This window comes from Mizuhopecten yessoensis, unplaced genomic scaffold (assembly GCF_002113885.1).
Source record: "Mizuhopecten yessoensis strain PY_sf001 unplaced genomic scaffold, ASM211388v2 scaffold4033, whole genome shotgun sequence".
NCBI classification, from domain to species: domain Eukaryota; kingdom Metazoa; phylum Mollusca; class Bivalvia; order Pectinida; family Pectinidae; genus Mizuhopecten; species Mizuhopecten yessoensis.
In genome coordinates this window covers 175,294-198,379 of record NW_018405342.1, presented here as the reverse complement: position 1 = coordinate 198,379, position 23,086 = coordinate 175,294, and the positions used below count along the sequence as shown (strand labels likewise).

At 37.8% G+C, this 23,086-nt stretch overlaps 1 protein-coding gene across 1 annotated transcript; it reads right to left on the bottom strand.

Moving 5' to 3' along the window:
* Positions 1-314: 314 nt before the first annotated feature.
* On the bottom strand, positions 315-22,337 carry LOC110448393. Its single transcript, XM_021494609.1, has 2 exons — positions 22,070-22,337; positions 315-737 (listed from the first exon to the last, which is right to left on the bottom strand). The coding sequence occupies exons 1-2, from the start codon at positions 22,185-22,187 to the stop codon at positions 454-456; spliced, it is 402 nt and encodes a 133-aa protein (XP_021350284.1). The 5' UTR covers positions 22,188-22,337; the 3' UTR covers positions 315-453.
* Between the last annotated feature and the right edge of the window lie 749 nt (positions 22,338-23,086).

Here is a 23,086-nt window from a genome sequence, read left to right as displayed (position 1 = left end):
GTTTTACAATGTACTCCATAAGGGAGTTGTACAGATCCCTGAATTCTCGATCTTAGACAACAGTAGATTTCACAAAACCAGTTTCTGAGATTTTTTTTTTCTTTTTAAAAAAAATAAAATATTTTGATGATAATACCTTCATTCACATTAATACATTTTCATAAAAGTTTAAATGTTACGTGAACCAAGATATTCTTAGAAAGTAGCGTTTTATAGACAACAGCTGACACTAGTTAAAATATCAATCAAAGCGTCACAGAACCTTTCCCTTAGTATCCTTTTGCAAAATGAATAACAAAATTTTCTTTGAAAAATTAATCTCAAAAATACTTTATTAATACACCCATTTTCACCTGCCTAAACAACTTCCAAATAAATTTGAACGAAAAATACAACAAAGTCCTCATCATCACATTCTGCATATGCGTCACGTTTTGACGTCATCACTGTTTATTAGGATGACATCGTCTTCATTACCCGGATGTAGTACTCGATAGCGTTATCATAACATTGAAATTTATCCATGCCGGCAGGGCACATGAGTACTCCCTTTTTGTCGTATGGCATATTTCGTTTGCCGATGTTTCTGACAGAAACTGGATCTGTGAGTCCGTTCTGGATTCTGGCGTAGAGGCTTAGGTAGGAATGTATACATCGGAGTTTGTTAACACCTCCGGGACAAAGGGACGATAACCCGTCTCCATTTCTCTTGGAAGGTTGATATGTGATGTCAGTATCTGTAAGAACAAAAATAAAACCCATGATCATGACGTCGTTTCGAATATTTTTGGGACATCACACCTATTTTGTAAGTATTCGGGTATCTACGGTAGTATACTTAAGTATTGAATTATATATTGATGTTTAAATTATACCTACGTATAAAATGTCAGGACGATTTTGTATGTATGGTATCTAAAAATCGTGTTTCCCTATATATATTGACGTATATGTTAAGCTTGTTATTATTCGACATAATTGTGAGTACTGCTTTCTAGTGACCCTGCTTATTTCGATTTTTTTCGGTGCCTTTTCTCTTTAAGTTGAAATCTGGGCGAGAGTTGAACCACTAAACCCTCACATGTAGTTTGTTTATGCCATCAGAACTGATATTCATATATCAACACGACTTTCCCATACGTATCACTATACAGTAAACACAAATAACTTTATCTCAATTTTAAAAAGAATCCTCACATACGGATTTAAGTACGTACACACATATATCATCTCAATTTCAAAACGTTCCTCACACGATCGACATTTTAGGAAACAACGATATTTCAGTTAACACACAATATTATCTCGGTTTTAAAACACTACACTTGTTTCTTATGAATCATTGATGAGATCAGAAGACAACCTTCATCATGTAAAAGAGTCAGAGACAACACGGCCGAGTTTGTACGTGTCAAACCTCAATACAACGAGTCATCTGATTGGCTGATATATAAAAGGACAAAGTGTTTGTTTATCCTTATCTGATAGGCTGTGATATAACTTGCATTATTGTATCGATACAATAGATTCGGTAAGAGAAAACGAGGAAAGTCAATTAGCTCTGGACTGTTGGGGTTTTAATTGAGTGAAGGAAACGACAAGTAGAGAGCCCTCTACCGATAGGAAGAATTATAATCTCTCAACACCTTGGACTTCCTATCTACAATTTTGTTTGTATCCAATAGTTACACATGGGACATGAGAATTGAGATAACGAGGTGTGAACAGACCCAATGCCTCCACTAAAGATGTTACGTGTAAGCAAGACAACAATGTACTGCGTACAGCGGAAGTACGTCATTTCTTTTAAACAACTCTTAAATAAAATTAAAAAAACATTTAAAAAATATGCAATTTTGTATAGGCCTATGATGTCTATATAGCGGGGGACATTGTGACGAGATGTTCAGAAGTGTTTAGAAGATTTTAATGTGCATACCCGATCTAAATGTATAATTGTTATTTATGCTATATAGAATATTTGTTATGCCCTTGCCCACCACCTTTCCCAAATAACATTGTTTATTCCCTATTCATGATCACTTAGTAAACTTTATGATTTTGACATAAATATGACAATTTTATGTTCACGAACTCTGGTAATGTTAAATGCTAATGAACTTATATCCAATACAGATAACATTGTAACTATTTCTAAATCACATTCCATCCCAAGCTTGACAAAAATAACTTTGTAAATGGATATGTATCGTTTTATCTAAGTATGTTATGACTCTTCTTCTTGGTGATATTTTAAAGATGGCGACAATACTGATCAGAATAAGCCAATGATCCCAAAGCAATGGAACTCTTTTTTTCTTAGTTAAACACACAACACTTGCTGCAAACGTCTCCAAGACCTTGACGTCTACATCCTTCGCAGTCACATGATCAATACAGAAAGCGTCAAACATCTGGTATTGCTGCAGTTGACCTCTATGACAAATCTTGCGACAAAGCTGAGACCATAAAAAATATAACCGACTTTGTTCACCCACCACCACGCCTACATATTCCTCCCTTCGTATTGTCCATCTGTTGTACAGTCATCTTAGTTCAGTGCTACACATTATCAATTATAAATATCCATCGTGCCAACAGAAACCTGACATTGCACCATGTCGTCAAGCAGAATTAATCCAACTCCATTCCCACGCTTGTATTCCTCCCCCACATTTATACGCCTGCAGACATTCCCAATCGGAATGCCTCTCGGCACGAAGCGTAACATACTCGGAAGAAAAGACACATCAGACACGACACTTATGAGCATAGCAAGCAATGACATGAGACCTTCCCGCCTGAGCTTACACTTACATGTAGCACCCTTGAAAGTTGTGTTTGACCATCAGCTAGGGGACGGAGAATCGCTATGATAACGTCTCCCTTCTAATAAACAAACTGTCTAGTGACAGCGAGAGAAAAAGAGGAAGCAAAAAGGTTACAAGAAATCTAAAACAGCTGCAGTTGCAAGCAATATTAAATGGTTAATGTACAAAGTAAATGTAAGGGTTTTTATTTAGACGTATCTTATTGTCCACTAAGTATAAAAACTTATGAAATCATCTCCTAATAACAATTTAATAACAAGTGGTATTATAAACAATTTCAAACTGGCACTAAAACGTGACATGCATTCTCACAATGGTTGCAACAATCAGAACAGTTGGATTTTTAAACTAAATTCACACGAAAAATATCATATTTCAGAGAACTGAATTAATGTCTTGGTCCAGTTCCTCTAGTATTAAGTTTCCTATCGTCAGGCATATATACATTTTGTGTTAGACTGTAGCTATATTTGGGGATTATACACATTTAAAAGAAAATAGTGCTAAAGACTCATCGTGGAAACTATCTCCGAAATCCAAGGGTCCCGCTGTCGATCGGGAGCCGAATCCTTACCATTCAATAATACCAGAGATCGAACCAAACGCCAACGGTCCTCATATATCAAGCAAAAAACACGAAGTAAACATGCACTCAGAAAAAAACTACAATAACATTCCACAAACGTATTAACCTTCAAAGTTCTTAGAAATAGAGGCTGATGGTCCAAAGAAATAACCGTAGGCTGGATAAAACATTATCAGATGATGGCGAACCCGGAGTACAACCCAACGTAAGATACGGCCAATTTTGAGGCAATCGTCATCAACAATGACATATTGTGAAAAACTTATGCAGAAAACAAAAGGAGACACGCAAAATGTCTATACAGTTAATGTGAATTGGTTCCGGAGATGAGACGATATGTCTCGCAATCTAAGGTACCCTTGCTGCCAGCAGAAATTGATGAAGACTAAAACTGAAACACTCTTTAGAAACATTAATCCGGTAAACATTAATCCGGATACATTAATCCGGTAAACATTAATCCAGTATAAATAAAACGTAAACTTTATTTCTTTCACAACAAGTATAAAACAAGTTATATCAACTTCTATTGACCACTCCTAATAAGATTTACAGTATATCAAAGCATATGGGATGTTTCAAAAGGAATGTGACTATTTAGAAAATTTCATCATAATGTATATAGTTCTTCAAAGTAAAAAGAGAATACCCAATGGCTTCCCTTTGAATAACACTGAATAACAAATCTATTTAATGAATATGGTAGGCTACCTATATTTTTTTACGAGTGCTGACGCAATTCTTCAGTTTGCTGTTGTTATCATGTCAAGTTGTCTTCAATTGTTTTGTTTAGTAAGTACTGTAGCGTATGTATCAATGATGTAACAAAACAACTCCTTATTCTGGTTTACTCTCGCTTCTTCTGCTGCTGAAGATCACTGGCTTTGAATGCAGTGAATAGGAAGTACCGTTTTGATTGGTCAAGAATAAAAGTGAAAGCTTCACACTGTGACAGATACTAGTATCACTATAGATAGTTGTCACAGTGTGAAAGAAGCATGTTACATCGAACTAATAGAATCCATTATCATATACTTGTGCTTTACATGGGTTGTTTTACATGTGCGATACTGGTAGCTCTGTAAAGGTCATATCCGGGATCAATCTATATCCTCAGTCTACGTGCCATATCCGCGCGACGCGATATCCGTTTAACTTCCGGTTCAACAGATTTAAGAAAACAAATCGACACTCGATTTGTTTTATTGCTAATAATTCTGATATTTTACGAAGATATTTTTGAAGGGTAGTAAATGATAAAAAGGTATAACATATGATAAAAAAAGGATCTCCTTCCCCGTAACAACCCTCGACCCATATGAACCCTCTGGCTGATATGAGTGCCTCGGGTTTATACGGGACAGGATATGGAATTGGTATTATGATCACCTGTGAATATCGCACCGTCCGTAAGATATCCTTGATATGGTCTCAGCTGTTGTGAGGAGGTTAAACCCCTAACCAACAAAACCTTAATAAACTTATACAAAATATCATCTAGAGTTATTGCTTTTTTAGTACAACGGTTGGTTATTTTCGAGTTTCATGTAAAATTGTGTATTATTGGCGTCCACAAATTAAGCTGGTACAAAAGGGGATCACTTGGCAAGATGTGCTTGAGTAATGGTGCCCCAACACTGTCCTAATTGGGTAGTTATCATATGACCATCATACCCCATATCAACCCTCAGGGCGGATATGGGTCGAGGGGTGACGGGGCAGGATATGGAAATAATCATACCATAACCTTTTCATTATTTACTACTGTTGTTACATCAAAATTAGTATCTTTAACACAAATCGAGCGCGATTGTGGCGTGATTTTTCTTAAATGTGGTGAACCGGAAGTAAAACGAAAAACTGGGCGTGCCGGATAGATATGGAGCGTACCGGGCGGATATGGGTTGGTCCGGGATATGATATATGAATAACTAACAGTATCACATATATGCAAAACAGCACATGACAAGTATATGATAAATGTACGTGTACTATGTATATGTCTGTAGCCATTTGAATGAATGAATAATTCCTGTTTTGTTAGATAGGGTACTAAGATACTATAAACAAACTATCATTCTTCATTGTCAGACAGAAGCAGTCAAATAATACAGAAATATGTGATATTTTCATAATTATTAATATTACTTACAACAAAATACATGTCCTCGGGTTCAGGATGATTGCCCGCGGATAATATATGCATATGTAATGTTGTGAGCGATGTCAATTGCGTAAATGAATCAGAGTAGTGATACATTATTGTGTGTGGTCGCCCGGGACTGGCATACGCGTAACACGACACACATTGGTAAATATTCTGGACACTGTGCACATGTCCAAAAGTGTTTATCCTTATTATTCGATATTAAGCAAAATCGTCCATTTTGGACGTCAACAGTTCCGCTCATCTAATTTCTATTGAGGTTTTCAAGTCACGAAACAATGAACGCGAGAAACCCGAGTCTTATCAAATAAATTCTGTTTCCCCATGTCGACACACAATTAACCTGCATGCTACAACCATTTGAAAGTCGATAGGGGTTGCTTGCCCACTTAGCAATAGCGGCGGCTCCGTGGTCGGGAGACACCGTTACAGCGTCAATGGTAAGCCATAAACCCGTTATTGTTTTGTAGACTACAAAGGACACGATCGGCCGAGGATGATGAAGGCCATAAAAATGTCATCTTTGAGTCCTGGTGATACGTGCTACTATATTACCAGAGCGTTCCATCCTTTACTACGAAAAGCTGATCACGTAAAGGTCGAGTAAAACTATTGAACAACTGTATTACACTTAATATTTGTGAAGGCTGTATCAGCTTAAATATATAAATACGCGAAATAAAAATATTCTTAAAACTAAACTGCACGTATCCTTTCTGATAGAAAGTAATTCTTCTGTAACGTTAATTGTGAAAACGTTAAATATATATTAAGATGCCGTTATTCCAGTGAAATTCTTTTTATTTTATTTTTTGCGGAAAAAAGATATTAAACTTACTATTGACAATTAATGACGTTCCTTTAAAAAACGACCCCGCTGATAAAAGGTATCTGGAACAAAAACGTAAAGATCTACTGTGTAGAGATCGTCGAAATTAATAGTTGTACAGAAATAGTGTCTATAGATCGTTTACCTCGATACCTCGATACTGTTTACAGATCCTTTACCTCAATAGTTGTACCGAAATACTTTGTATAGATCATTTATCTCAATAGTTGTACCGAAGTACTGTTTATAGATCATTTACTTCAATAGTTGTACCGAAATATTGTTTATAGATCGTTTACCTCGATAGTGGTTCCGAAATACTGTTTATAGATCGTTTACCTCGATAGTGGTTCCGAAATACTGTTTATAGATCGTTTACCTCAATAGTTGTACCGAAATACTTTGTATAGATCGTTTACCTCAATAGTTGTACCGAAATACTGTTTACAGATCCTTTACCTCAATAGTTGTACCGAAATACTGTGTATAGATCATTTACCTCAATAGTTGTACCGAAATACTTTGTATAGATCATTTATCTCAATAGTTGTACCGAAATACTGTTTATAGATCATTTACTTCAATAGTTGTACCGAAATACTGTTTATAGATCATTTACTTCAATAGTTGTACCGAAATACTGTTTATAGATCGTTTACCTCAATAGTTGTACCGAAATACTGTTCACAGATCCTTTACCTCAATAGTTGTACCGAAATACTGTGTATAGATCCTTTACCTCAATAGTTGTACCGAAATACTTTGTATAGATCGTTTACCTCAATAGTTGTACCGAAATACTGTTTTTAGATCATTTACATCAATAGTTGTACCGAAATACTGTTTTTAGATCATTTACCTCAATAGTTGTACCGAAATATTGTTTATAGATCATTTACCTCAATAGTTGTACCGAAATATTGTTTATAGGTCATTTACCTCAATAGTTGTACCGAAATACTGTTCACAGATCATTTACCTCAATAGTTGTACCGAAATACTGTTCACAGATCATTTACCTCAATAGTTGTACCGAAATACTGTTTTTAGATCGTTTACCTCGATAGGGGTACCGAAATACTGTGTATAGATCATTTACCTCAATAGTTGTTCCTAAATTGTGTTTATAGATCATTTACCGCAATAATCGTACGGAAATGTACGGAAATGCGACGAATAGTGTTTTCGTAAAACGGAAAGAAATCACAGAACGGAAATATCACGAATATCACGAAATATCAGGAGTTCAAGTGTTGTAATGCGCCCAGTAGATCTTTCTTAGTTTGATTGTTATCCTCAATTGAGGCTCACATGACTTGCCTCAAAGGTCTTTTCTAAATTCCTTGCTATTAGGGGCGAACTTAGGTGCTATACCTTAGCATCACTCACTTTAAAGGAAATACCATCTTGGAACCCATATCAATTCTTTTGTTATAAAATCTTCACGATCTTATGGTGTAAAAACAATTTGACTAGCTCGGAAAGAACGTTTGAGACATTTCCCCCCATTTCATTCAAATTGACCATATAAGGTGTGTTAGCGATCAGAGGCACTAACTAGACTGGACTTGAGAGTGTAATCAAATGACTGGTTTATATCTATATGTAGACTTACGTCATATGTGTGGCGTGGAAATATATTTACATTTGCATCGAATTGCCTTTACAATTTGAAGTCATAATAATGATGACGTCGACAATCGGTTCGTTGCATTCATAGCTGATATGAATTCCATCTTAATTTAGTAGTGTTATATAGTGGCAATGCCATACGATGGCAAGCATTACAGTATTGAACTGCTTTCAGATGCGATTCATAGGCAATATGAATGCCCAATACGACATGAACCGAGTTATGGAAGCAGTTTTAAACTTTTACATTGGTATTTGCATTTTTACTTCTCCTGTCCTTAAAAATAATAACGGCATCAAAAATGGAATGTTCAACTAGAGAAACAACCACAAGCACATGCATCTTCCTGTGACAGTCCGGGTAAATAACAACCGTAAAACATCTTTTTATCATATTAACTTTATGTCATATTTTGTGTTGTTACAATAAAAAAAAATAACATTGAAAACACAATATTTGTTTTCAACATTTTTATTATTGACTCAGTTTGTATAATATTGTGACGTCTCAACGCGGAGGCATGTTAAGTTTGAAAATTGGGCAATTAACTCGCCGCGGAAAGCATGTCTTCCTCCAGTTATTTGTTAGTATTGAAACATCCTTAATGATGAATTGGCAAAGGAGCGAAGAGAAGCCATGCTAACGCTGGTCAACTCATTGTGAGTTCTAGGAAGGCAAACGTTTCTCTAGTTGTGTTTTTGAGCCAGATGACACTGATACGGACATGGAGACCAGTGATACGGCTCTGAGTTGTGGCATGACGAAGAAAAGATTCATTACGTGTTTTAAACTGATCATTTCAGTTCCTCCTAATAATTTTTAAAGCACGTTAATAGCAATAGAAATAAATATTAGTGATATAGCTTCATGGTGAAATAGACAACTTCTCGCCCTAAAATTCCAAACGAGAGTCAAACGTGGCTTCCGTAACTTGTTTCATCACATCACTACGCGTTTAGGTTCATAGTCTGATGATCAGAAAGAAATTTACTTGGTTAACAAATTAATATTGCAGCGCAAATGTTAATATAGTGGTTCAAAACGCAAAAGAAACTTTAGAGCCATTGCAATGATGGTGTAAATATATTTCCGTGTCACATACATGACCTTTAGCTTAAGACTATATGTCGATACAATGTACACACCTACCAGCACTTTCACTACACTATATTACATAGTAATAACAAACTGAAAGCAGGTTAATTAAAGCTTAAGAAATGCAATTAAATTCACCTTCCGGCAATCTACATTGTGACGTCATAAGTTTGACATTGGTGATCCTATGTCGCGATCGGTGTCAGTCTGGACCTGATCTATTTTTTACGGTACGGATCGAAGCATACGATTTCTGATTAGAGACTGAATTATTTATATGCGGAATCTATCTAAAAATGTAAATCTAAGGAATAAACGGCATATTTCACCTATTCCTGCGTTTTGAACTGCACTGGCTTTATAGATGTAGCTACACGCTTTATAGGATAATGTCTTTCCTTAAGATTTATACAGATGGCACGTTAATCAGATTTAACGTTTACTGTATAATCTTTAGTTCATCACTTATACCGGAAGGCGTCCTACGAAGTGGACCATCATAAATAATTGAAGACCTCGGAATGTCCACACTATATTCCGGACGTATTCCAAGGTTTAACAGCTAATAAACACTTTGATGCAAGCCAGTTCGCCCACATTTTCGGCAGCACAGTAGATGGAGATGATACGGCCGCTGTGTTGCAGAAATGTGTCGCGGCTACACGCAGAGGTGTTGTGATATTTAACCACGGGCTCCCGGGGCGCTTTGTATTAACGTGATTGAAGAACAAAAGAATTCTGGTCTCTTTAATTGAGTTACTTAATATCTTCTGTTCTTTCTCACAGAGGAGGCCTTACCTTGTATTTACATAAAACTACGAACAGTTCTGATATGGAGAAACATTTGTGATAATCATGTTCGGATCAGGAGCACGCTGCGAGGATCAAAGTCAGAATCGAGACTGCCGACACGTGCTGTATTACAAGATTAACACCTTCTTAAAACTTTCAGTTCTATTTGTCTGCTTGGTGTTTATTAAAACAATACACTGCCAAATGGATTTAGCTATTGTTTTTCATCTACTTGGTATTTTTGCCTTGCAATGAACATATGTCCGAGAAAATAAAACTAGTCCTTACATATTTTTTTTGTTTTGTTGTCATTTTGCCTTAAAGGTTAAAGACCTCATTTGTTTCCAATAAGTAATTCATTCCTCAGCTTCGTCTTTGTTTATCAGTAACGTCAACCTGCAGTACTAAATAATCATTTCTTCTAACAAGATTGATTATTTTTTATCTGTCCATACGTCAAACAGTAAACCAGTCCACAATACTGGGGTTTCTTTCCATATACAATGTACCTTAAACAGAACATCCATGATCCCCACAACTGCAAGAGTGCGGTTTATTTGTTAATACCTTCAGCAAGAGGACAAGACCCTTATTCCTAAAACCGTTCTCAACCCCAAGCATGAATTCTATGCTCAAATCAACTTTCTCGTAATTCGCTTTCATCATGTAACACTGTCAAAGATTCAAGTTTAAACATTGAAAACAGCTTTCTGCTTAAGTTTCTCCAATTTTCATCCAACTTATTGAAAAAATATTATTTTTTCTTAATTTACCCTGTGTACAAGAATTGGTCATGAGCACAAAATCCTGGTTTGAGCATGAGAACGGTTTCATGAATACGGGCCCTGCTTCACACGTTTAAGTAAGACAATAGTTCGTCCGTCCTTTCCTCGATTTCTACACAATGTAACTGAATTGTATCATATTCGTCACGGTTGGCTGACAGTGATTGATATATACATGTAATCATTGCGTAACTAGACCGGGATAGAACTGTATTATTATAATTATCATTATTATTGAAATTAAAAGATAATTATCTAAGTTAGAGATGATGATTAAAAGGCCGGTAGGTGTCTCTTACACTTGTACGAGAAGTTGATGTAGGAAGTGAGGAATTCAATATCCGGCTAGGGCGTCACGGGCAGACTATGAATTCAAATCGCCTATTAAGAACCGCTACACGTGCTGATGTTTGGTACCAGGTTTAATGATAGTTTGGTCTCCATCGACCATCACATTTTTTTAGATGAATTTCCAAAGAATTAAGTCAATATATTCATGAAAATTGATTGAACAAATGTTTCGTGTTTCCTGGGAGAATTAAAATTGTAAACTAGTTTCAGAGTTCTGTTTTAGATGATTTATGTATAAGAATATCCCTGGATTAGTTAGCGGAAGGTTATGTATGATACGGATATTGGCAGAGCTGATGTAAGGAAGAGACATGGAAGAGGTGGAAGGATGGATGATGAAGAAAGATAGAATGAGTATTCGGGGAATTAGGGGGGTGGGGTCGAATAGATTGGGATGAGGGCCGAAAGCTTGGAAAGTGATAGCGTTAGAGAGGGGCAGTCATAGGGTTGGGGAACTCCTACACATCGAGGTAAGGGAAGTGGTAAGGAGGTATGTAAATGGAACCAAACCTTTGTAATAGGATACGTGCGTGAGATGTGTGGAGGAGTGGGTGTGGCTATTGGAGTAAGATACATGCGTGAGATGTGTGGAGGGGTGGGTGTGGCCATTGGAGTAAGATACGTGGGTGAGATGTGTGGAGGAGTGGGTGTGGCCATTGGAGTAAGATACGTGCGTGAGATGTGGGGAGGGGTGGGTGTGGCCATTGGAGTAAGATACGTGCGTGAGATGTGATGAGGGGTGGGTGTGGCCATTGGAGTAAGATACATGCGTGAGATGTGTGAAGGGGTGGGTGTGACCATTGGAGTAAGATACGTGCGTGAGATGCGATGAGGGGTGGGTGTGGCCATTGGAGTAAGATACATGCGTGAGATGTGTGAAGGGGTGGGTGTGACCATTGGAGTAAGATACGTGCGTGAGATGTGTGGAGGGGTGAATGTGGCAATTGGAGTAAGATACGTGCCTGAGATGTGTGGAGGGGTGGGGGTGGCCATAGGAGTAAGATACGTGGGTGAGATGTGTGGAGGGGTGGGTGTGGCCATTGGAGTAATATACGTGCGTGAGATGTGTGGAGGGTTGGGTGGGGCCATTGGAGTAAGATACATGCGTGAGATGTGTGAAGGGGTGGGTGTGACCATTGGAGTAAGATACGTGCGTGAGATGAGTGGAGGGGTGGGTGTGGCCATTGGAGTAAGATACGTGCGTGAGATGTGTGGAAGGGTGAGTGTGGCAATTGGAGTAAGATACGTGCCTGAGATGTGTGGAGGGGTGGGTGTGGCCATAGGAGTAAGATACGTGCCTGAGATGTGTGGAGGGGTGGGTGTGGCCATAGGAGTAAGATACGTGCGTGAGATGTGTGGAGGGGTGAGTGTGGCAATTGGAGTAAGATACGTGCCTGAGATGTGTGGAGGGGTGGGTGTGGCCATTGGAGTAAGATGAGTGCGTGAGATGTGTGGAGGGGTGGGTGTGGCATTTGGAGTAAGATACGTGCGTGAGATGTGTGGAGGAGTGGGTGTGGCTATTGGAGTAAGATACATGCGTGAGATGTGTGGAGGGTTGGTTGTGGCCATTGGAGTAAGATACGTGCGTGAAATGTGTGGAGGGGTGGGTGTGGCCATTGGAGTAATATACGTGCGTGAGATGTGTGGAGGGGTGGGTGTGGCAATTGGTGTAATATACGTGCGTGAGATGTGTGGAGGGGTGGATGTGACCATTGGAGTAAGATACGTGCGTGAGATGAGTGGAGGGGTGGGTGTGGCCATTGGAGTAAGATTCGTGCGTGAGATGTGTGGAGGGGTGGATGTGGCCATTGGAGTAAGATACGTGCGTGAGATGTGTGGAGGGGTGAGTGTGGCAATTGGAGTAAGATACGTGCCTGAGATGTGTGGAGGGGTGGGTGTGGCCATGGGAGTAAGATACGTGGGTGAGATGGGTGGAGGGGTGGATGTGCCCATTGGAGTAAGATGCGTGCGTGAGATGTGGGGAGGGGTGGGTGTGGCGATTGGAGTAAGATGAGTGCGTGAGATGTGGGGAGGGGTGGGGGTGGGAATTGGTGTAATATACGTGCGTGAGATGAGTGGAGGGGTGGGTGTGGTCATTGGAGTAAGATACATGCGTGAGATGTGTGGAGGGGTGGGTGTGGTCATTTGAGTAAGATACGTGCGTGAGATCTGTGGAGGGGTGGGGGTGGGAGGGGTAGGAATTGGAGAGTTGGGAGGGTCGATGTTCGGTACGATTGGAGGGTGGGGAGTGTATGAGGTAGGGAGGGAGTTCATAAACATCAACATTTTTAACGAAACTGTAAATAAATATTCAATCGTCTCGATATTAAGGATTGACGACTAAGTACCAAACATCAACTAAACAATTTAAGCATTGCTCTGCTCGCTGGCAAAAATAGTGTCCCATCAGGATCCATGGACAAATCATCTACCTCGTTCCGCTCAGCACTTAATACTGCACATTAAAAAAATTCTTTACCCCTCTTCATTTAAAAAAATGCACAAATTTCATACTAAAAACGATTCCCCTGACTATGCTTGACGATAAAGTCAAAATCGCAGCCCAATTTCAGACAAAATGTTTTGAGGGCCACGGTAGCCGAGTGGTTAACACGTCTGACTGTCTACGATCAATAGCTCTCCACTACCGGGTCACGGTTTCGAGACCCTCGTGGAGTAGCCGTCATGTCCCATTCGCAGGTCGATGTTTTTTTCTCCGAGTGCTCCGGTTTTCCTCCACCACCAAAACATGGCTCGTCCTTAAATGACCATAGCTGTTAATGGACGTAAAGCACAAACAAACCAAATCCCTTGCTCCACTCGACAGAGTATGATAAAATTTGGTAACACATCTTCGGTAAAATATCTTTACCTTTCCCTTCTGTTCCAGCACCACTGTTTGATACATATTACTTTATGTACAATAGATTAGGAATGAATGTCAGATACCGATGTAGAATTTATCAAAATAGATCTAAGCCTGTTCTCCCATCCCTTTGTGTAACTGTATGTTATATCCATGTTTTAAAATTAAGTTTTAATCTTGATATGATGATAATAGTGAGAACTTGGACCCTCCCATTTAAAAAATAAATAAAGCTGAATCCACCCAGCAAGAGTACTCAGCAGTCTTATGAAGGCACATGGAAAGGTCACCTCGTTTACACTGAAGTTTGTTTGGAACTGATATAGACAAGTAAAGCTTAAGCTGAGAACTGATGGTAGAAAATAGAAAGTACAATCATACAAATGTGACCTCGGTTGATATAAATCTACAGTCGATAAAGTACATCACAGGACGCGTGCGTGCATGCTCATCTATTGGTCAAATATAAGGATGTGACAACACATGCTAATCTCGTGTAATCTCCCGTAGGCCGCGTGCCACACTCCACAGGAAAGCAACATCTTCTCCAATTAATCCCTTGATCCACCCGTCCTCCTCACCGCGAGGCGACAATCACCAAGGGATTTGCCACTCGAGTGAGAGAGAAAAGTAGAGTGCTGTAATTTGTACCGTATTGAATGAGGAGATGCGAAAGGGAAGCGGGAAGGGCGACGTTGTCTAACATGACATATTTACGGAAAGAGTGGTTTTAAAAGTGAAGGGAAAGGGTGGAAGTTGAGGTGGAATGGCAGATATTGGGGTTAATGCATTATTTATTTTAGGAAACAGAGGTATATAGCAGAGGGAGAAATGACTTTAACTGTTATATAAACTGTCTGACAGTAATATCACCATTTTTGATAGTTATATCACCTGTTATCTGACGGCTATATCATCCATTCTGACAGTTATATCACCCTTTTTGATAGTTATATCACCTGTTATCTGGAAGTTATATCACCCTTTTTGATAGTTATATCACCTGTTATCTGACGGCTATATCACCCATTCTGACAGTTATATCACCCTTTTTGATAGTTTTATCAGATGCTATCTGATTGTTATATCACCCTTTCTGACAGTTATATCACCCTTTTTGATAGTTATATCACCTGTTATCTGACAGTTATATCACCCTTTTTGATAGTTATATCACCTGTTATCTGGAAGTTATATCACCCTTTTTGATAGTTATATCACCTGTTATCTGACAGTTATATCACCCTTTTTGATAGTTATATCACCTGCTATCTGACGGTTATATCACCCTTTTTGATAGTTATATAACATTTTTGATAGTTATATCACCTGATATCTGACAGTTATATAACCTGCTATTTGACAGTCGTATCACCTGCTATATGACGGTTATATTACCTACTATCTGACAATTATATCATCCTTTCCGAGAGATATATAAACCTTTTTGATAGTTATATCACCTGCTATCTGACAGTTATATCACCCTTTCTGACGGTTATATCACCTTACCGACAGTAATATCACACTTGCTGGCAGTTATATCACTTTGTCTTTGCTTTACAAACATACATGATTCACGCTAGTTATATCACCCTGTAATATGACCATTTCTCATTTAAATATCCCCTGTCAACAGTTACATGCGTGACTTATCATTATATTGTCGACATGGAGCTATAATCACTTGTATCACAGTTGTGTTGATAAATGTCTTATCTATATACATTTGTTGATATTAATGCTAAAAATTGTGAAACAAATATACACGAATGTTTGTATTTCGGTTGATAAAAAATAATTTACAGTACTGTTAGCTTCAAATGTTTGTATCGACTACAATAACATGCATGTATTGATTATTATCTTTTACCTGTATTGATTACGATTATTGACTACGATAACATGCATGTATTGATTATTATCTTTTACCTGTATTGGCTACGATCACAAACCTGTATTGATTAATATCACTTACCTGTATTGACTACGATCACAAACCTGTATTGATTATTATCACTTACCTGTATTGACTACGATAACAAACATGTATTGATTATTATCATTTACCTGTATTTTACTACGATAACATACCTGTATTAATTATAATCATTTAGCTGTATTGGCTACGATCACAAACCTGTATTGATTAAGATTGCATACCTGTATTGATTAAGATTGCATACCTGTATTGACTACCATCAATGTAGGTATGGTACGGCATTAGATACGCAAACCATTTAAACAGCTTCATTCAAAGCCTAGGGAATTCTCCTCGGGATCAATGGATTCATGTTTTACAGTTAATACCGCTTTACGTAAATATCCCTCTGCTCAATTTCCGTAAGATTGCATGCCATACACATACGAACTATCTACCATAATTACAACGAAGAGGTATACTTGGTATATATCAAAATCGATAACATCTGAAACAGTTATCGATTGTCTTTATAGCCATTTTGAGGAAGGTAATTTACTCGAAAAGTTGTAAAATTGTCATTTCTAAATGGGTATAAGCGAGAAAGGAATTTTATGTGGCCGAGATGTTATGAGTGTAGATATTTCAATAGACACTGGTCTTTATAAAAAGGAATTTAAGTATTTTCCTTTGCCAAGATAATCGACACTTTCAGCATAAACTACCAACAGATTCAAACAAAAACTGTAAATTGGTAATGAAAATGCCAACCAGTGCACAAAGCATTTTAAGAGACCGAAAAATTACGTTTGATTTCACCTGATCTCGTGAAGACTTGTAATCCATTCAAGATGGCTGTCCCCGAATAAGGAAGTCTAGGTAATGAATCCACCGAATCTAAGTAGATTTCCTGTAACGTCTTTGTGCAGGTGTTTCTTATCTATGATAGTCTATACATTGATACACTAATATGTCAACGCCCCATAGATCTGTTTTATTCTGTTTGTCAAAAACTAAAGTACTTTGTGTATGCGCATGTCCAAATGTAAAACTGTACATAGTGCGCATGTCCGAATTCGGCATCCTGTACCGGCACCATATCCGCCACGGACAGTATGTAGTACTGTGCGCATGTCGACGGTGTCTTCACATATCCGACCTGGGCAATCTAATCTAGTGTTTCTGTGCATGTATACAATTTAGTACGTGGGTATACGCATTTCTCGCTTAAAGTACTATCTGTTTATGTCTGCGCACGTTCAGCATGCTGAACATATCGGAATCCGTAAAAGAGAAAATATCGAGAAAGTAGAAGGCAAACAAATTTTGTCCCAAAAAGGTCTTTCGGTGTAAGGATAGATGAGTAAGTCGCCGGTGAACCATAGTTATGATGGCGGAGTCTGAAATGTGTTTGTCATTTGCGAAATGGGAAATTCACAGTTTTAAACTTGATTTAAAATAAATGAAACTCTCAGGAATGTATAATAAGGCTACTATCTAAAGAAGAATTTAAAGTCATGACGACTTGTGATGATGATCAACAGTCAGCTGATTACAAATGCCGTCTAAACAATGTCAATAGTTTTACTGTATATCTCAAACTCTTAAACGGTGATAATTTACACAATATCAATACCTTTCGCAAAATATTATATTTCCACGTGCTCTCACATGGAGGTAGCCATCTTTGTTTACAAAAATTAGCCAGCGAGGTATTTTCTCGTTTACGGAAGTGCCAACGGTTGTCGATTACATGCTGAACCACCAGTGTCCCTCATTAAGTACATACACCAGTGCATGTCAGACATGGGTTATGGGACTTATATGCATATCTAACATATTGTACTGTACTAAACTGATTAATAATTGCGCATGTCTGACATGTAATACATTCTTCTCGGTTATTGTCGTAACGCTATCACCATTATTTAGGGGTTTCGATGATACCTCTACGTCCTTATACCCCCTAAGACACATGTCTGACGATGAAAAGGACCCTCGCCAAAACCGATATATAATACAAGACCTATCACCGGTTCAACAGTTGGATGTGTCAGAGAAACGGTTTTCAGGCCAATGAACCTTTTTTCCACCTCCGCCAATTTTCCGAAGATATAGCCATTGTGACGTCATCATCACACGCATTATACAAACCGATCGATTTCCCGGCTGATAATTGCTCGCCTAGTAAAGAGAAAGTGGTGTATTTCACACGGATAATACCTAGTTAGCAACACATTCATATGTCATCGTGTCTATTTCCCAGACCCTAGACTACACCTACCCACGGGCCATAATGTGGCATTAGGGTCAGCTTTATCCGGTCAAGAATTGTCCGGTCATCTTTGGCGTGAAATATGTATACGGGACAAGTTAATATTTTGATGGAACAGATTTTCATGCGTTTCTACGAGTACTTTACACGGTATATAAAGACACTTTACAATTACGGTAATTGAACCGCGTAACTTATTGGTGTCACTACTAATTTCAGTATTTTTTCTCGACTGTAAACGTACATATTTTAGCGGTATTATTATTTTAGCGCTTTAAATATTGCGCTAAATTATAATTGCACTAATTTAATTTAATGTATACTGTTGCCTATAGCATTGTTTGTGCGTGTGCTAATTCATCAATGAGTTAAACTGTTAAAATTCGAAAATGCTTTAAAGTAAGTGCATCAACAGCGCTTGGAGGATTGATATCGTTGTTTTAATGTACCGGAAATACCAGCATCGAATTAAATTCAAGAGAAAAACGTTCGAATTTATTACAACATAAGGCAGTTTTACACTTATATTTGTAAAGTGTTTTGTGAACGTAAATGAAACATTTTGCACACTAAACTTAGACATCAGTGAAGTCCACTTAAATATGATCTTTATAGAGTAAATCTTGTTGATAGTCCAGCTTATTTTTGTGGCCATCCCTGTGAAAATGCCTTTCACTTTTTGTGTGATTGCTTACTTTTTAACAACGAAAGACACATCCTGCTCCAAAATATGAATGCTTGGCATGTTGATTGTTTCATCAACTTTCGGTAGAAAATAACATAAGTGTCTTTAGACATGTGCATCATTACATCAAATCCAGCAATTGGGTTGGGTAGTTATAATTATGTTTGCTATTTTTATTTATGTGTAAGTTGTTATGTGTGTTTGTGAAATTGCATTTCATTAGTTTGCCTGATTTCTTTGTTACATTGATTCTGTTCATTTTGAAATTACTCTACCAGGCTGCATGTCATGAAATGTGTATGATTTATAATTTATTCAAATGCGGATCAATTTCACAGTTTACACGTTTTCTTTTCCAAAAAACATATACATTATTTTTACCATATGTATTGAGGAGAGGACTTTATTAAGTTGTAATAACTTGTTGTCCAATTCATTTGTATATTTGTACAATAAAATATGTTTAAACTAACTAGCTAAATTTAAATTTGACCCAGGATTGTATTGTAAGGACAAGCTACACCGATATCCGTACAGCTTCTAGCTGGTCCCCGTCCCCGTAGGATTGTATTGTAAGGACAAGCTACACTGAATTTCGTACAGCTTCTAGCTGTCCCCATCCCCGAAGGATTGTATTGTGAGGACAAGATACACCGTTATCCGTTTAGCTTCTAGCTATCCCCGTCCCCGTAGGATTATATTGTAATGACAAGATACCCGGAAATCCGTACAGATTCTAGCTGTTCCCTTCCCCGTAGGATTGTATTGTGAGCCAAGATACACCGTTATCCGTTTAGCTTCTAGCTGTCCCCGTCCCCGTAGGATTGTATTGTAAGGACAAGCTACACTGAACTCCGTACAGCTTCTAACTGTCCCTGTCCCCGTAGGATTGTATTGTAAGGACAAGCTACACCGATATCCGTACAGCTTATGACTGTTCCGATCCCCGTGGGATTGTATTGACAAGCTTCACCGATATCCGTACAGCTTCTAGCTGTCCCCGTCCCCGTAGGATTGTATTGTAAGGACAAGCTACACCGATATCCGTACAGCTTATAGCTGGTTCCTGTCCCCATTTTAGCATTGAACTAGCGCGCATTATGTTGTTTGCTTGCAAAGCTGTGTCATTCAAATAGATCATTAATACCATACAAAAACAGTTCAATACTTATATTTACGTTTTCTCTGCCTCTTATGTTCTTTTTTAACTTATAATTTATATTTAAAATTAAAAATGCCCGCCTTATCGACAGTCCACACAATTTCATATTTGCTAATTGGCAAACAAAGTAGTACTTTGAAATTTTGAAATTTTAACAAACACTTCAAATTTATTCCACAATTCAGTATCAATACAATTGAGTATGGGAACCTGGCAACAGTCGGTAGATTCTATAAGACTCGTTATTTGACATGTCGTCAGAAAATGAGGAACCGTGGATGCGAGACACGTGAAACTTGCGACGGAGCACAGGTTCGTTACAAATGTCTGAAATGTTTATGTGTGCTGTGACTCATATCAGTAGGTCTGTAACATATGTGTCAGTAGGTCTATATAATATGTGTATTTCAGACATCTGTAACGAACCCCTGTTGATCTGTGCAGTGTAACAGACGATATTTCTGATAAATTGCATGAGCGTTAAAATTGTTTCCATTGCCGGCATTGGTGATTTCAACCGATATTGCAGACCTTGGTCTTGTTTTCGTTGTAATAAAAGTGTTTTTTTATTTTATTTTGCACATAAATATACAATGACATTGTCAAATCTCACAATGCCCAGCGATATTTCAGCAGCCGTCATGTTTATTTATATTGGATATTGTAGTTCCGGTCAGTGTTGTATATAATACGCTAAGAATTGTGTCTCGTGATGCATGGTAATTAAAGTCCCATCAACGACACAGCTTTCAAAGAGGCTATATAGTGACAATGTCATGCAAATGTAAATATATCACCATGGCTGTTGAAAAGACGTCCAACCCCATGTTATCCAGAGGACGTTTCGTTTAAGAGGTCATTTTCCCCCACAACGTTTTGTTTTAGAAGTCGTGTTGTTTGAGAGGACTTCTTTGTTTAAACAGTCGTTTTCAGAGAGCATTTTGTTAGAGATGTTTTTGTTTTTGCTTTACAATTCTTTTATAGTTCTTTTTCTAATAAAAATATCTTTTCAGAAGGTGGTTTTGCTTGAGAGGACCTAACGTTCGTTTGGGAGGTCGTTTTGTTTCAGAAGTGGTTTTAAGATGCCGTTTTGCTTGAGTTGTCGCTTTTTGTAAGAGGTCGTTTGTTTTAGTGGTCACTTTGTGTTAGAGGTCGTTTGTTTTAGTGGTCGTTTTGTTTTAATGGACGTTTTGTTTTAAAGGGCGTTTTCGTTTGAAAATCGATTTGTTTAAGAAGTCTTTTTGCTTTCATTGTAGCATTGGTTTTGAGGATTTGTTTTGCTTTAATAGCAGTTTTTTCGTTTGATGGGTAGTTATGCTTGAGAAGTATTTACAGTATAATTTAGTAATCGTTTTGCTTGAGATGTCGTATTAGGTATAAAGGTCGCTTATGTCGTTTATTTTAAGATATCGCCTTATTTTAGAGGTCGTTTCGTTTTAAAAGCCGTCTTGTTTTAGAGCATTATGTTCCTTATGTTGATTTTTTTAAGTAGTATTGTTTTTGAAATTGGTTTTGGTTTCAAAGTCGTATTTGCTTTTTGAGGGCATTCTGTATAAAATGTCTTTTTGCTCTCTAGTTTTATTTATTTTTTGTCTTAGAAGTCGCATTATCTTTTTTACATGTTATTGTGTTTTATACGTCACTTTGTTTGAGATCTCGTTTTGTTTGATAGGTAATTTCTTAAGTTGTATTAAGTAAATGAGCGGCGATAGAAACCAACGTTTGGTACTTTGATGGTGAATGAAAAGAGGCGCATACTTCTGCGAATTTAGGACAAATTGAAAACCATCTCAAAATCCGCCTGTTCGCGTGAAAATCCCTTGAAGTGATTTGCGTAATGTGAATTGAAAACCAAGTTATCACTAGTGCTTTTACTTTTTTACTTTGGCTACAGGCAAACAGTATACCGGCATAAAAGCGGATAGCTTAGAGAACCGATACTTGTTAATCACACAAATATAAACAAATGACCGTAATTAAATTTTGTCAATGCTTAAAGAAAGTGATTTGCATTTTTAAAACGGAAATTGAATTCACCTTGTTCAGATTGGTTTGCATTAAAAAATGACATACACACAAAAACATGCTTACCTGCAGCGGGCGTGTCTTCCGGATAATTGTAAGGAAATCCGTTTGTGTATACAGGTAAAAGAAGTGCTATCGTCCACGTTACTACGATGCAGAGTGTTGGAACATCTTTTATATTCATGGTGTTTCTTAAATTTTTGTTCCAAATATTTCCTTTTTTCGTAATGAAATTCAATTGTCAATTTTGTCTATTTTCCGTTTAGCGCCGCCGTCCGTAAACTCACGTTCCGGAGTAAGTTCTATAGTCGGGGATCTCCCGTGCTGGCGTTATATTCTGACATACTATTGTGGGTGGATTAGCTAATTAACCAGTAGGGGGAATGGTAAGAGGCGGAGTTAGGGGCGTGGTCATACACCGTTTGTTATCAACCAATCAAACATCATCACGGATTCTTTTCGACATGAAAATATATTTCAAATAAATGTAATGGCGAATACTTGAGCATGTGTGTTATTTGCGACAGGCAGCAATGGGGTTTGATCAATAGCCAGCCCACAGACCTTACTCTCTCAATTGCAGGCAGACGACAAACGAAATGCGCGGTAAAACTATCTCTGTCTGAGCGTCCCGTCTCACGATGGACCGGTGCTAGTCTGTCATTATGGTTTTCGAATTATCGTTATTTCAATGCAGGAATGGCGATTGGTTTTGATTAATAGGAGTTGATATTGAGGTAATTGTCAGCAAAATGGCTTTAACAGGTGCTTTCAAACTAACGCCATTCCATCGGCGTAAAACCAAATACACATTTCAAAGGTTTACGATAACCTATCAAAACGCATTATGTTGTTGTACGATTTAATCAAAGAGTCACTTAATTTGCGTACGTCATTCAATGTTGACTTCACGTGCGTGTTATAAACCTACGCGACAGGAAACATCATTTAATCATGTTTGTATGTAACACTGACATTCCCAGATATGCTAATTCGTATTACTATAAGGACCAGTATATAGCAACATGTTAATTAAACATCTGCAAGTTATTACCAAGGCAATACCTATGAGCCGCAAGGCTT

Bases quoted from the DNA above. Each gene is read 5' to 3' on its own strand.
- LOC110448393 (XM_021494609.1), bottom strand. From the start codon at position 22,187: ATGAATATAAAAGATGTTCCAACACTCTGCATCGTAGTAACGTGGACG. The intron at 738-22,069 runs GTAAGCATGTTT...TTGTTCTTACAG, and splicing joins GGAAGACACGCCCGCTGCAG to ATACTGACATCACATATCAA.